Source organism: Acipenser ruthenus, chromosome 18 (genome assembly GCF_902713425.1).
Source record: "Acipenser ruthenus chromosome 18, fAciRut3.2 maternal haplotype, whole genome shotgun sequence".
Taxonomy (NCBI): Eukaryota; Metazoa; Chordata; class Actinopteri; order Acipenseriformes; family Acipenseridae; genus Acipenser; species Acipenser ruthenus.
In genome coordinates, this window is record NC_081206.1 from 2973845 (window position 1) to 2988264 (window position 14420).

Sequence of the window (14420 nt, forward strand, 5' to 3'; positions counted from 1 at the left end):
CATAAGACCAACACCTGCTCAGGTTAGACTTTGTATTCTTTATATTTAATTCATGTATATTTAGTACAAATCAGGGAGGCAGAATGAAAGATTAAAGTTTCCCTTGCTTCTTGGAGTCACACGTGTATACAGGTCACCCAACGCTCTGAAAAAATCCACTAAGGTGCATTCCACAGAAATAACCGCAAAACAGTTAGATTTCATTTAGTGATGAATTTGTAAAAAGGAATTTGACTCTCTTAGGAAAGTACTTTCCCCACCACCACAATGAGAAGTACTTTCCTAAGAGAAATAAACTTCATTGTTTCAAAACTAGAAAGAAACTACTGAAACTGTGACAAAAAGCAGCCTTTGAAATTAACATTTCCTGTTCTGAAACGGTAGAGATGGGGTAAACGTTGCGCTGCGCTGGATCAGGACTAAGTGAAGGTGGGTTACAGTGTGCTCACAGCGTACAGGTCAATCAGGACATTCAGGTGAACAGGGGCAGCTGGACGGATCAGGAGCAGTAATAGAGGCTGCCCTCCCCCTCTACTTCTTCCATTGGTTCTTCTCGTAATCCCAGCTGGAGGAGAAGCCCTCGACTGGATTGATTCGCATGTCAATCATCCTCTTGGCCTGTGCGGCGAGCCAATCCTCCTTCAGGGTGTGCGGCTGGGGCGGCAACACTGAAAACACAGGGCCAGCAGCCTGTTAATCATATCTGCCATGGCGAGTTTCGTGAAAGACTACAGACCATGCTGAATAGGAAATATTGATGCGACACACAAGCTGCCCCTTACTATTGGATCAGGCACGGAACACCGCTCCATTACACAGTTAATAGAAATGGTTTATTAGAATAACACACAGCGCCAATAAGACATTTCAAACCAATTTTCTACCCTCCACGTGCTCGATTTGAGCAACAAAAAAAGTCTGAATTGTTTTGAGCTGCTTAAACTAGACAAGCAAAAAAAAAGTTGCCTAAGGGTTAGAGTACCTTGTGTTTAATGGCCGTTAACACAGATCAAGAGAATAGTCAGAACACATGGGGAGGGATGATGCAAGAGAAGGGCATCTACACATCACTAAAGGGTAAATGTATGCACTCTGACAAATGCATGAAGAGGTACAAGAGCACCAGCACTGAACCTGCCTTGTCTGGGGTATCCACAGTTTGGCTCCAGAGTAAAAGACAACAGATATTTTTAAAAGCATTAAATAGATTAAGGGCATAAATAGCAAATAGGGGCAAAATAAAGTCAGGTAGAGCAGAGACAATGGGGAATCAGGGGAGACTCCTTTTTGGTTAGGCATGAAAGTGCACAACTAGAACAGATTGGATTGCTCAGATTGCCTTTTCCTGGGTAGGATTCAGCTTGCTGATGTTCATACAGGGTTACTTGTCTGATTTAAACAGCAATTGTTCATCACAGTGATCACCATTCCCCCAGACTCATAAAGGGACAGGCTAAAGGATGATTGTTCACTTGCAGATAATGTATCAATGGGAGTCCCTAAGTTGGCAGGGTGAGGCATGATATAAATCAGAGATGGGTCTTTAGAAAAGTTTCCAGGTGTCTTTTTTTTTTTTTTTTTTTTTTTTTTTTTAAATCCACAAAACCAAAGGGCTCAAATTAGACATGGGATCAATCACAACAATGTAATCTGTAATTAATTGCAATTACAATGGAACTGTAGTTGAACCTTATCACACCTGTGTAACTAATTATACCATATAACGGATTGATTTCAGTTCAATGCAATTGCAATTACTGCAGCCTAATTGCAATCAAGCAAAACAGCATTGTAATTCGAATTGCAATTTCAGCAAACATTTCTGCTGTAAATGTAATTCTAATTCCAGTTGAACCCAGGTCTGGCTCAGATAGGTTCCCAGTAACGTTTGTTCAGTCTCAAGCCACTGTGCCAAGGCAGCAAGGTTAGCGAGATGGAGAGACATACCGAAGACCCGCTGCCACCACACCACCAGCCCGGTGAGGCCGATGAAGATCAGCACACCTCCCACCACAGTCTTCCACTCTTGGGTTGGCTTTTTCATCTCTGCAAAAGTCTGGTTGAACGCCAGGCGGTACACTGAAACAAAGCACAAGAAGCACACTCTTACTGGGGGCCGCGTAGAACTTAGACAGCACAGCTTATCAAACAGTACATTCAGACCACCTTGCATTGATAGGCTACAGTTTAAGGTTTTGACATTTGTTTTCATTTCAAATTGATGACCTTGCATATAAAATAGGCAGTATGAACAAATCCATTCGAGATGATGTGAATGTAATGGTTGATAAGGAAGCCGAACGCCTCCTCTGCTCTATACTGTCTGCTCCTCTCAGATACACAGGAGGGTTCATACAGGCGATCTTCTCCTCCTCAGAGAGGTTCTTCCAGGAGCCCAGCTCTTTCTGCTTGAGGGATTGCTGGTCCGCGGTCAGGGCCTTTTGGAACGGGATGTCAGGCAAGGGGGTGTCCTTGCGGTCCCAGTACATCGGCAGAGACATGTCTTCCTGTTTCGAAATCTCTGCAGGGAAACAAGGAGAGCGTCACAGGGATCTGCACAGCGTTACTCTTCCCTGGAACTTGTTGCCTCTTACCTGCTCAGTGAGTATAACTATGCTGGTTAAACCTGTCTGGAACTACTGCAGTAAATGAACCTACAGTAACATTATTAATATAAAAAGGAGCAGAGTCAAGCAGGTCAGGGTTAGGAAACTGTTTCCTGCAGCATTTTAGTACATTGCACAGGGAAACCTGCAAACAGTTTATGCAAAAGCACTGCATGGTCAGTTATGCTTTGTATCTAAAGGCAACATGGAGCTTCTCCATTTTAGCAACTTCCAGCCATTCCACAGAGAGTCAGTTACTGTTTGCTGGATGCATTGTCACCCAATTACTCCATCTAGTGGAAAGCAGGAGAATGCACTTCCTGTTCCAGAGCCAGACTGGAGATACAAACAGCGTCTGGGGGAGTCATCTACTGCTCATTATCACAGGGTAATAATTACAGGGAGGCGTGGTGGAAGATGAATTATGCTGGGGCAGAACAAAGCATTCAGGAGGCAAAGGGGACAAGACCTAATAAACACATTCTGGATTGGAAGGGGTACAGCTTGAAGTATCACCAGACTCGTGTGGTTCATGATAAAACTAATGTAAAGAGACTAAAAGGGTTCCAGGGTAGTTCCAACGAACTGCATTTTATCCGAGGCTCAGTCATGCAAAGTTTAATCCAACACACATGAAAAAGCTACAAGACAGGACAGAGATTAAATGTGCGGCTGGCAAAAATACAGAACCTTTACCTGGGATTTATGTTCACTAAACGGATGGACTTCATTATGCAACTCAAACTGTAACCCTTATGCTACCATAATAGGAGCTGGGTTGCCCTGTGAGGATTGTCAGGCTGGTAATTGCCAGTGCAAGAAGCCTCTAATTGCACTCTCTCAAGCTTCCTAGAAGGGTCTGTGATAGTGGAGTTGTCGTTCTACTTCTGTTACAATAAGACAAATCCAGATACTCAGAAAAGCACCTGTGGAGCATTTCATTCGAGTCCCTGAGCTTCTCACACGGCATACATTTGTGATGAACATTATTTTACATAATATTAATGGCAGCAGTTCATAACGTGGTTCCAAAATAGTGTTACACATCCACACGTGTTGCTACAACTGTTTAAATAACTTACCTCTCATTTTTATTTTCATTGTTAACATCCTCACATACATATAACTTTAAAGCCTGTTTCAAAACTCTTTTCAAAATGTCTGCCCTAGTGCACTGGGGTTTGAGATGTGTCCTCTAAATCACTGTAGAAAGAGATTAGAAAAAAAACCAAAAACACACCTCTGGCTTTTCTGTTCCGCACCTCATCAAAAGATTGTTAGTGCCGAGTTACTGGTAAAAAGTTGTCAGGATGTTAATGAAAAGTTCCAGGTATGTTTAACAATTGTAGCAACACATAACGTTGTATTTTTTGGAACCTCGCTACTGTACCTAGTGAACGATCCTGAAACAATATAAGAATTCGATGGTGAAGCCCCTGCATTATGTATACATGTGTAAGAATTAGCACACAATGTAAAACACTGTCATGCACACACAGGTCCCATTTAACACAGGCACAGTAGATGCCCTGCACACCACACATACAGTGGCTACACCCATATACTGATGTCAAAACTGTAAATAAACCCCAAATGAACGGCTTGGCAGCCTGCAGTTACCGTGCCCATGAGCAGCCCGCACACTGATGTTCACAGCGACCCCTCGCCTGGCCAGGAGACCTGCCACTCGCAAGGCTGAGAATGGAGACATCTGCAAAACAGAGAGAGGGAAAAAAAGAGTTCAGGGCTGTGTGTGTGGAACTGGGATTTGAACAAGGTCCCTGGATCCTCAATTCTCCTTTCATCTGCCGCTGTGCATCTATGCGAATGACTTCACTGTCGGTTTGTCCACACTCTCGCTCAGCTGCGTGTCCTCTACTCTGGTATAACAAGATCAATCCAGTTAATACATACAGCGGACAGAAACGAGTGCAGACGACCACCCAGAGAGCCTCAGGTCCAGAATAGAAAGGCAGTCAAACCCATCTCTCCTCCTCCTGATGCCTGTAAAATCAAATCTTCCCAGGGTTAATTAGGCTTATTAAGTTATTTAGAGAGCAGCTCGATTTGCAGAGAGATAGGGATGCTCTCTTGCTGGTGCCTTTAGGCTTCTGATCGAATCACAGCTATGTATCGGTCCTGTATGTGAATTGACAAAACCAACATCTTTTGATCCATCACTAGAAGACACGCAGCATCCAGAAGCACACTGCCATCTTGGTTTATTGCAAAGACTACTTTTATTTATGTTTCCTGTTGTATAAAATCAGACAAACCCCAGGATTCAATTAATTATAGTGCATAATAAACAGAAATGGGTACAAGTACTACAAATGACATTAAACTAAAATTCACTTTAATATTTTCTGTAGTTATGAACATGAAGTAAAGTGATTAACATTGCTGTAATAAGCCAGTCAGGTGAAGATTGGTGTGTCTGCACTGTAGCCTACTGTACACAATGCTACTGATCCTCTCCAACACAAGCAGGGAAAATGAACGGCCAACAGCATTTAAAAAGACAAAAAGCCTCTGGGTTTCCACGAGACTAGCATGAAAATTGAAATGATGCTTAAATCCAAGCAGCTGCTCTTCATTCTTATCAGAATTAAGCACTGAGTGTTGCTGGAAAACCAGGCCAGCCTTTAGAAACGAGATCTAATAAAAAGTTTCCTTCTCTTGTTGGAATGTGAAGTTGGACGTGGTCCTGAAAGAAAGGTACCAGAATCCATGTCAGACAGGTCCACACTGTGCTTGTGCCTCTGACTGCCTTAACTTAATGTGTGGATTTGTGCCGTTTACAAAATGGGCTCCACCTCAACACTGGCTGCAAGCCATTAAGAGCGACATGAACGTGGCGTAAACTGGCAAGCGGTCAAAGACAGCAGCCATGCAGCTGTGTCCGAGCTGACCTCCACCAGCATGCTAGCAGACTGAAACCCCATGACAGACCTGACTAGAATGGAACTTTGAAACAACGCTCACTTTGAATATATAGTGTAGCCTGCTTGCTAGAAACAAAGCAAAACTACTGACGAAAACAAACTCCTGCAGTTCAAACTGCAATTGCAGAAGGGCGTGCAGCCAGTGAACTGTACAATACAGCATTTGAACAAAACAAAAAAGCAAGATATCCCCCACACTAAAACTACTTGGCTTTCACATTTGCACACCCCACCCTTAAACATACTGTTGCGCTGAAAAAAAAGAAATGCTCCCTCCCTCTTCATTATTTATTACCACGAGTAAACAACTGACTAAGAACACTCAAACAAGAATGTTAAAGTTTGCAGCTCAAACACATGCAAAGTAATGTTTTTAATAAAACACTGCTCGACGCTTGCTGAAAAGCGTCACATCTCAGGAGTACTTACAGCTCTCAATTAATAGAACAGCAGTAGGTGTCAAACTAACAGTAACTCTCCCTTTCCCTCCAGCCGCTCTCTCTCTGCTAAAGGGCTGCTGAGACTTATCATAACAGGAAACTTACACTGAGGCATGATGGGGGAGAACACTGCTAAACATTCAGCCATGTGACAAAAAAAAAGTAGCGCTTGGCTCAAAAACTGGACCTGAAGTGCCTATTGAGTTCATTTCCTCACACAACAGAGCACACAGCAAGGGGTGTGTGTGTCACAAGTTCGAGGGAACCTGTTGCTTTGTTTTCTGTGGAAGTGGAATCCTCCAGACCACTGGCTGCCATCCAGCCACAGCTAGATTCAGTGTCAAGTCTGAAGCAGGAAGGATTGCAGTAAAGCACAGCCCACTGGAATCTAAATGGGGAAAGAAAAAGACTGCCAGGGAACTGGGGTGTTTCTTAAATACTGTACTGTAAGGAGTGGGACTGGATTGTGGTTTTAACCTTTTAATGCCCAAGGTGTGCTCTCTGATCTTTCACTACACTGATCAGATTAGACACAAACACCATAGTCTAGCCTTTAGTGGACTTCAGCAGAAGCCAAGCATTGTTGACTTGCCAGCTTGTCTTTCTTACTGCTGCAGGCACACAGGCTTCATCACTCCTGGAAGCTGTCTTGCCATTATCAAGTGAAGAGTCAAGCGCCTCCTCCTACCTGCAGCAGCAAGAGGGTACAGCGATCACATGGAATCTGTGCTTCAGCTCAGAGAAGCCAAACAAAACCAACACAGATCTCCTGGAAATAGTTTAAGATGGGGTCTCTGACCAAGCAGGGAAACCGGCAGCCAATTCAGATTTCCAATACCCTCCCAGAGTACTGAAATAATACTGAATTAACCCGTGCTGAAACCAAGAGATTCCCATCCCATTTTAAAACCAGGATAACCGTATATTACAGAAGTAGTGTGAATAGAGCGGCTAATCAGGGAAACTCCTAATCTGCGCTGTAATTACCAAAAAATAGATGTACAGAAATTTCAACCAACAACTCATGTGACTAAAGCAAGTAATAAACAGCTCGTTAAGACCATCTCCACACCAGATAAATAATGCACACGCATTTATTCACAATCACAGTGTCAAAACATGATAAATCGCACACAACTAGGTAGCATTAATGGAGTGCGACTATATGGAATCTGATTGGTAGAGCAGTCCCATCTGACACGAGGATGCCTATAATAAACCAAATATCTTTCTACACGGCACCCAGTTCCTACAAGATGTGACTTCCAGGCTGCTTTATCTGCCAACACAGATACAGGTTTTGTAGTCCAGTCCATCTGTTGCATTACATCCGCCTACAGACTGACTAATCCGCTCCTGTATCTTTCCTTTTTAATTCAGTAAATCGATTTCAAAGAAATGTATTGATAAGTAAACTGGTGCACAACAGCAAAGGAAACAGGCAACTGGTCTCACCTTTGCAGTGCTGGTCCTGGTGTGACAAACACTTCCCAGTGCAGCGCACAGAGTTCAGATACTGCGATTCTAGTATCGAGGGGTCAGCAAGGGGTCAGACTAGTTCTTCACATTGATTGGCTTACTCTTAATTGGAGCTTTAACACCCTAGATAGAAGCGCTACGCTGAAAAATAATTAACAGTAGCTGAAGCAGATAGTTTTCAGGTTTTTAGGTCCACGCTTCAAATTACGTTTTCAACACGTTACCATGTTTCCAAACCATCTTTAAAACAGTAAAGTGGCCAGTTGTGTTTCCTATGTACCAGTAATGAACCCTAGCACCACATAAAGGTGCAGTTTCCAGAAAACTAAAATATGAAATAATTTTTTTTTTTTCTCAAAACAGCACTTTTCAGAAAACTATCGAAATCCGCTTGTTGTTGTTCTAATACTGCACACCATCTCGATTAAACCATAGTAACAAATGTATATGTTATTAATAAGTGCAAAACAATGACGTGGCTCCAAACTGCTTGACACGTGTCGAAATTATAAAGGATGGAGGTGAAGAAAGCACACACACACACACTGCTGTCAAGAGGCAATTCTTCACAATGCCTCTAGGTGGCACCAAATGCCTCTTGATTGAAAAGCAGCACTGGCCGTCCTTTCCAAGTAGCATGTGCTGGCCTGTGTGATTTGGGGACATGGATTTTGCATTTCATCTGAAACGCGATGCTCTCTCATTGTTCCCTCTGATAAGGCAGGTCCTTGAAGTAAATGTTCAAAATGTAGATTGTGTTCCTCTTCCACATTGTTGTATGAAACGTTTGACAAAATAATACTAGTTCTGGAATGCAAACGAGTGGCTAATGGGTATCTTCGATCCTTCTTTTAACTGCCAACATGTATTGCATGGATTAGGCCTTCATTTATCAAACTGTTCAAAATGATCCCTGATAACATCGTGGCAATGGGAATGGATTAGCACAGTGTACCAAATTGGTCCAGTTACTCAAATTGGCCAAAAAATATATTTTATTGGAGGGTATCGTTCTCCAGTTGATGATCTACAGGAGAGAAACAAACCAAAGCGCCCCCCCAGACCACCCCCCACCCCCCACCCCCCACCCCCAGAGTCCTCATTCCGATGTTTGATGAAGTGGATTCTGAACGGCCCGATCAGAGTTATCAGTTTTGCTGATCTCTTTTCACCCTTCTCCAGAGACAATAGCTTGGTGACATCCTAATATTCACGACAATATGACTGAATAATAAAAATCAAGAACAGAAAGCACTGCCAGCAATTAGAAAACGCTTTCTCAGTTGTGTATATATTATTGGATCTGGGCGCTATCTACAATAGACAGGCTGCATGCGTTCAGTTCATTTGCAAGAACCCTTCTGGGGAAACAGATTGCCTTCATCTACCAGCCACCCGCTAATTTCTCCCTGAATGCATTCTATATCTCGAGTTTATGTATATATAAATGACAAACGCTATCCGAGCCCCACATTTCCAATTCTAATTTCAAGTTCAATGGAGGTGAGGATCGAAGGGGGGAATGCTGACAATGGGCCTGTAATTGGTGTGAAAGAAAGAAAGTTTCTGCTTCGTTTTATTTGAATTAATCAGTGGGGCACGTGCCGGCTGTGGTGTAAATGAAAGAGCGTGCCGTGTCTGCCCCACCTCCCTTCATTATTGGCACAGCTGTTATTGTCAAATCAAACGCCCGCCCCCCCTTATCCTGCCCGTCTGCAGCTGAAACGACCAGGTTAAAAGATGCACTAACCTCTCCTCTAAATCTCACCCACTTCTGAATCCTGCAAAGCAGCAGTGTGCCACAAGCATGCTCTCCATTGTCCTTCTGCTCGCTAAAGCAAACATTGGTGACTGTCCAGTTTCTATAAAATTCCCAACGTTTCTTTTATTTTAAGGGACTCAGGCTTCTAATCCCCTTGAAACGCTGCTTACCCTTGAGGTGCCCTTGCAGCGGTAGGAGGTTATATACAGAACTGTGAATGATACATTCAGGAAGCAAAGCTGAAGTCTTTTCCGCAAGGAGGGTTGATCTTCATTTCTGAGATTTCACAGGCATGCTGTCTTGCACTATAACAGCACCATTGTATTGTATTGTATATTACTGTATGAATAATGTAAAGCAAATGCAGTAATTCTATGTCATTTTTATGCATTTGTGCTGAAGAAAAACCATTGACTTGTTCTTGACATGCCCAAACGTGAACCTGATTTTCACCAGACCGGTTTAACAATTCTAGAATAGCTTGTATATTAGATACTATTGAGAATATATATACAACAGATGCAATCACTAAGACAGTCTTTAGAAATTATGATGTCATTTTCAACCCCCAGGGTATGAAGGCTTTCTTCTTTCTTTGTTTTTTCTTATTTCTTTTAAAGAAATATTAAACTCAGCTTTGTTTGATTCCACCTGTCATTCAAATACGACAGTAAGAGGTCTAGTAATTATTTGTGACATGCGGATCAGTGTTGTAAGCCATTAGCTCTGAGTGTGAGAGGGGAGGGCTCTCTGCCTCTAATTCGTTTCCCTTATCATTAATTACGAGAGGGCTGCCTGTAATCTGCTTGTAGTCATTGCTGCAACATGGAGGAAATGAGCTTAAGTAATCAAGACATTTTTTATAAGACAGGGTTTAAGGAACGTACTGTACACAAGAAACTCACAACACCTCCCACACATGGCTTTCGTCACTATCTGCATGGTTATAACATATCATAAAGGGAAAGGCAGTGATCAAGTGAAACAAATACAAATGGGATTCATAGTGTCAACATGACCTGTCAAGTAAACAGACAGGAGAAGAGGAAGAGCTGTGCTTTTTCCTGCAGGGGAGACATGGTTACCTCCCGGGGCTTGCTGCTGTCTTTGTTCTGTCTTTGCTGTATCTGTGTTGATCGTTGTTTTAATCAGTGCGCCATGCTGATGTGTACAGCGGCACATGGATCGGGTCACAGCAGGGAAGGGGACCCAGTAAAACAAGGGGACCCTGAAACAAAAGAGCCTGGCGCATGCTGCTCTGACCTTTTGCCCCAGGCGTCTAGTCGGCCTCTGTTTCTCTTTCACCGCTTGCCCAGATTCTGTGCATTTAGGGAAGCTCTGTTGGCAGCTGGCTGTCTGGGCTAGAGAAGCGACAGTTGGGGGGGGGGGGGGGGGGGGGGCACGAGCCAGTAGCCGGCGGGAGGGACCCACCTTATCAAAATCACTTGTCAAACCCAGGGACAATGGGCTCCCCCATTCAGCCTCCGAAAAAAAAGAGAAAAGCCTGAAAAAGCTGTAAATCTCCATCTGTCGGGGCCAGCGCTGCAGTCAATGGTCATCCGTTGCATACGCCCAATACCCTGACCTAGCGACCTAGCGAGTGTGCCTTCTGCGTCCTGACTGACAAATGAGGAGCTCCCCAGCTCATTCAGTCCCGCTCCCTCGCCCTCATTGTGAGGGAGCTGTTTAATTTTACATGAGTCGCTCACAGAGCATATGTTGGCCCATGCTGCGGTGATAGAGAGACACTCGCTAGTCCTTGTGAGATGGAGAAATAAAGACAGGCCAATATGGGATTAGTAAGGGTTCTTTTGGGTAATTTACAGCCTATCCAGCTAACCCTCCCGGCTATAAATCTTGGAGGAGATGTTTAAGCTGAGCTGAAGTAGCTTTTCAGCTTTCATTACCTACATGATCAGGTTGTACAGAAGAGCCATTTGAAGCATAAGTGCTGCGTAATACATATTTATGGGCTGTCCTTCTTTATACAATGTAAAGCTTCATGTTTTTACTCATTTATTAAAGTTATTAATTTATTTCAGCTGCCTAAATCCCCAAATGATCAGGCCGTATGACGACTGAGCGAAGCTGATCCCTCTATGGTAGCCAATGCAAGTTATTTTTTGTGTGTGTGTTGTCTTTTTTGTGTGAGGTTGAATAAGAAGTCTTCTCTTCAGCTGGCTCACCAGGACAACGTAGGGTATTAGCTATAGTGTTAAAAATGATAAAATGTGTGTAAGTTACCAGATTGAACATGCTCATTCCAACCGAGGAAGAGACACAGATAATAATAATAATAATAATAATAATACCAGTAGCTGTCTGTGTGGTTGTACTAAAGGGTGACAGGAAGGTAGGTCCTCCTTTGCTGCCCTTTAGCATCCGTTACGCTGGTCTGCAATGAATGGAATACGCTACCATAAATACCTAGAGTGGGACGAGGAGGATACATTAAAAACACTCCAACCTAGACCTGAATTCCACTGTGCTGAGTCAGTGACGGCTTGGGCTAACGCTGAGTTCATGTATAGTATCGTACCATATCCATAGATCTGAGGGACTGGAGTAGATCAACAACGGATACAGACAGCAGAAAAAATAAAATAAAAGAGGATTGCACACGGGTGCTGATTGTTCTCACGTGTCTGGGTTTCAGCTCTGGAATGCTTGGATCAGATTCCTGATGAATCTGGATCAACACTCCACTGCTGTGACAACAAGCCTCTTTGACTTCTGCAGAGCCATCGTTCGCTGGTGACAATGCGGGCTGCACCAGTAATCCTCAGGGTTTAATATACTGTACTCAGGTGTCTCTCTGATCCGTCAGGATCAGTCTGTGAAACAACAGCCTGAGCTGTACTTGTGATCTTGTGTATCTCAGGGAGTGGTAAACCTACGTGACATGGGAACTAGTTCTGGGGGATGTTTTTTAAGCAATGGTCTGGAAGCTCAAGTCAAGATTGCTCAGATATTGTTGCTTGAACTGATCCCATGATGAAAATGTTTGTTTGAATCTTCGTATTTCATGTGCTTTAAGCTAATTGCACAGTGACACCTCGCATCACCTTACACATTGGAAGAACACAAATCAGATGCATATAGAAATATTTTATCAACTATAAGCCACCTTAAATGATCTTACAAAAAGGGTAAAAAGTTTGGTAGCATGGCTTTGCATTGATTTGAAGTTCCACAGCATCCCAAAACAACATCCAATGCACATGTTTAGATGTGACAGTGCTTCCTACCAATTCATCTAGTCCCCAAAACCAGGTCCTAAAAGGTGATTGTCCAAGACAAGGATATTTTAATTGTACCACCTCCATTTGTTCATGCAATTAAGCCTTTTACTGTACATTATACATCATAAGCACTCCATAACCCATAGTAACCAGTCTGAGACCTCATCAATAATTGGCTTTATGAGGATAAAGAGCACCGCTTTTTTTAGCAGCTAATTCAGACAGTTCCTAATCTTAACGTGATGTAATAGCTGTAATTCAATAGCTAATGAGCTTCTTGAACACGCATTGCCACATTGCATTTGAGCAACACTATCATTCAACGAAGAAGGGTTTCCACAAACAAATGATCTGTAATGGGCCATGTGCATTCATGTTTAAGCCATTGTGTTAGAGAGAAACGTGTGATTTAGGAAACCTGGAGAAGCAGTGAAAAGGACAAGCAAAGGCATGTGGTGTTACGCGTTTATGAAAAGAGGGATTCTGCTGAAAGGAACGACCCAGGCTTCAAAGAATACAGGATTCTTAAGAAATGATCTTTGAATTTCCAAATGAAGACAAACTGGGCGAGCACCGACAATTCCAGGTTAAAGACAAGAACGTTTCTAAACATCTATTTGGGCAATTCAGAAAAAAAGGGAAGTTATATTTAACCAATTGTACCGGGGGAGGGGGGGGGGGGGCACCTATTCTTCCCCCTTTAAGCTCAGCGATCAGCTGCAGCCAGTCTATGAGATCTGGGTCATTGCACCGATGTAACAGGGCTGAGGCTGGGTGCAAACCAGAGACCCCGTGCACTGCAAGTGAGCACCTTAACCACAATGCAAAAGAGCCGGGCTTGTCTGGTGGTTTAAGAGCTTGCAACCTCCTCTCATCTCACCGACAGGGGACACAATCCATAACAGCAGTGTATCTCCCAACACCGCACGCTCCACAATAACACAACAACAATACATAGAAGACAAGGTCAGTGAGGGTATTTCTGCAGCCACAGCTCTTCCCTGTTCACCTCCTGTGTCACTGAATTTGGACCGTATTTCTCATAACACAGGAATTGTATTTAGTGTTGTGGCAGAATAAACATCAATTCTAAAACAAGAGCAAATGCAGACCTCTTACAATAAATCACCCCTGGGGAAAACCACAGCAGGATTCCTGTAGCAATAAAGAGAGGCAGCATTTCAATTCAGGGACCGGTTTTAAAACCAGTATATTTCCAAAGGCGTTTGGCAGAGCATCAGCCTAAACCTGATTGAGACTGATCACGTGCTTTGATTGGAAAATAATCACTGGCAATTGTCCACTGCAATGCGAAGACTTTCCGTGCAGCATAAAACCCCTCCCTGTTAAGCAAGAATTGCCTGGATAGATTAAGCCTTCACAGGCCCACGAATGTTTCATTTGCATCTGAGAGCAATAACCGCAGAATCTGACATGATTAAACTCACTTTTCCGTACTGAATATTTGCATGGTGGTATAATAATGTGAGTCGAATGCCAATATCCTAACAAAAAACAGACGGCTCGTTTTCATATGTGATATAAAATAGTAGCCAAGTTAGTAAACTCTGACTGTAGTCGTGTCCTCAGTTTGCAAGCAAGACTTCCTTCTTTACTAGGAATCCCCCTGGTATACTATTAAAAGGGTTATAATGTGACTGTACACCTGGTCAACTTTACACAACACGTCACTGGAAGGAGTTGTCTTTATGGGTTAATTACATTATTACAGGACAGTATACAGCGCTCCCCTTCAGTCACCGTGTGCATAATCTACACATTTTATAATGCATATATATATATGCTTTTTTCAAAGTTTTGAGAGGGCAACTTATCAAACTCTATAGAGTTCACACAAACTGTTTGAAATTTCTAAAAATTAAATAAAGCCTTTTCTCCTCAATGGGTCCGAGTCACAGTTAAAGTGGATAAAGCAGACAGAAAGT

The 14420-nt window shown here is 43.0% G+C and overlaps 1 protein-coding gene across 2 annotated transcripts; it reads right to left on the minus strand.

The window, feature by feature from the left end:
• Positions 1-18: 18 nt before the first annotated feature.
• On the minus strand, positions 19-7541 carry LOC117420714 (cytochrome c oxidase subunit 4 isoform 2, mitochondrial-like). 2 transcript variants are annotated; one of them, XM_058990826.1, is made up of 5 exons: positions 7447-7541; positions 4227-4317; positions 2357-2521; positions 1948-2079; positions 19-668 (listed from the first exon to the last, which is right to left on the minus strand). In XM_058990826.1, the coding sequence occupies exons 2-5, from the start codon at positions 4315-4317 to the stop codon at positions 532-534; spliced, it is 525 nt and encodes a 174-aa protein (XP_058846809.1). In that variant the 5' UTR covers positions 7447-7541; the 3' UTR covers positions 19-531. The 2 variants fall into 2 exon arrangements, with proteins under 2 accessions (XP_058846809.1, XP_033890164.1); XM_034034273.3 differs by lacking the exon at positions 7447-7541 and adding an exon at positions 5981-6110.
• Positions 7542-14420: the final 6879 nt, after the last annotated feature.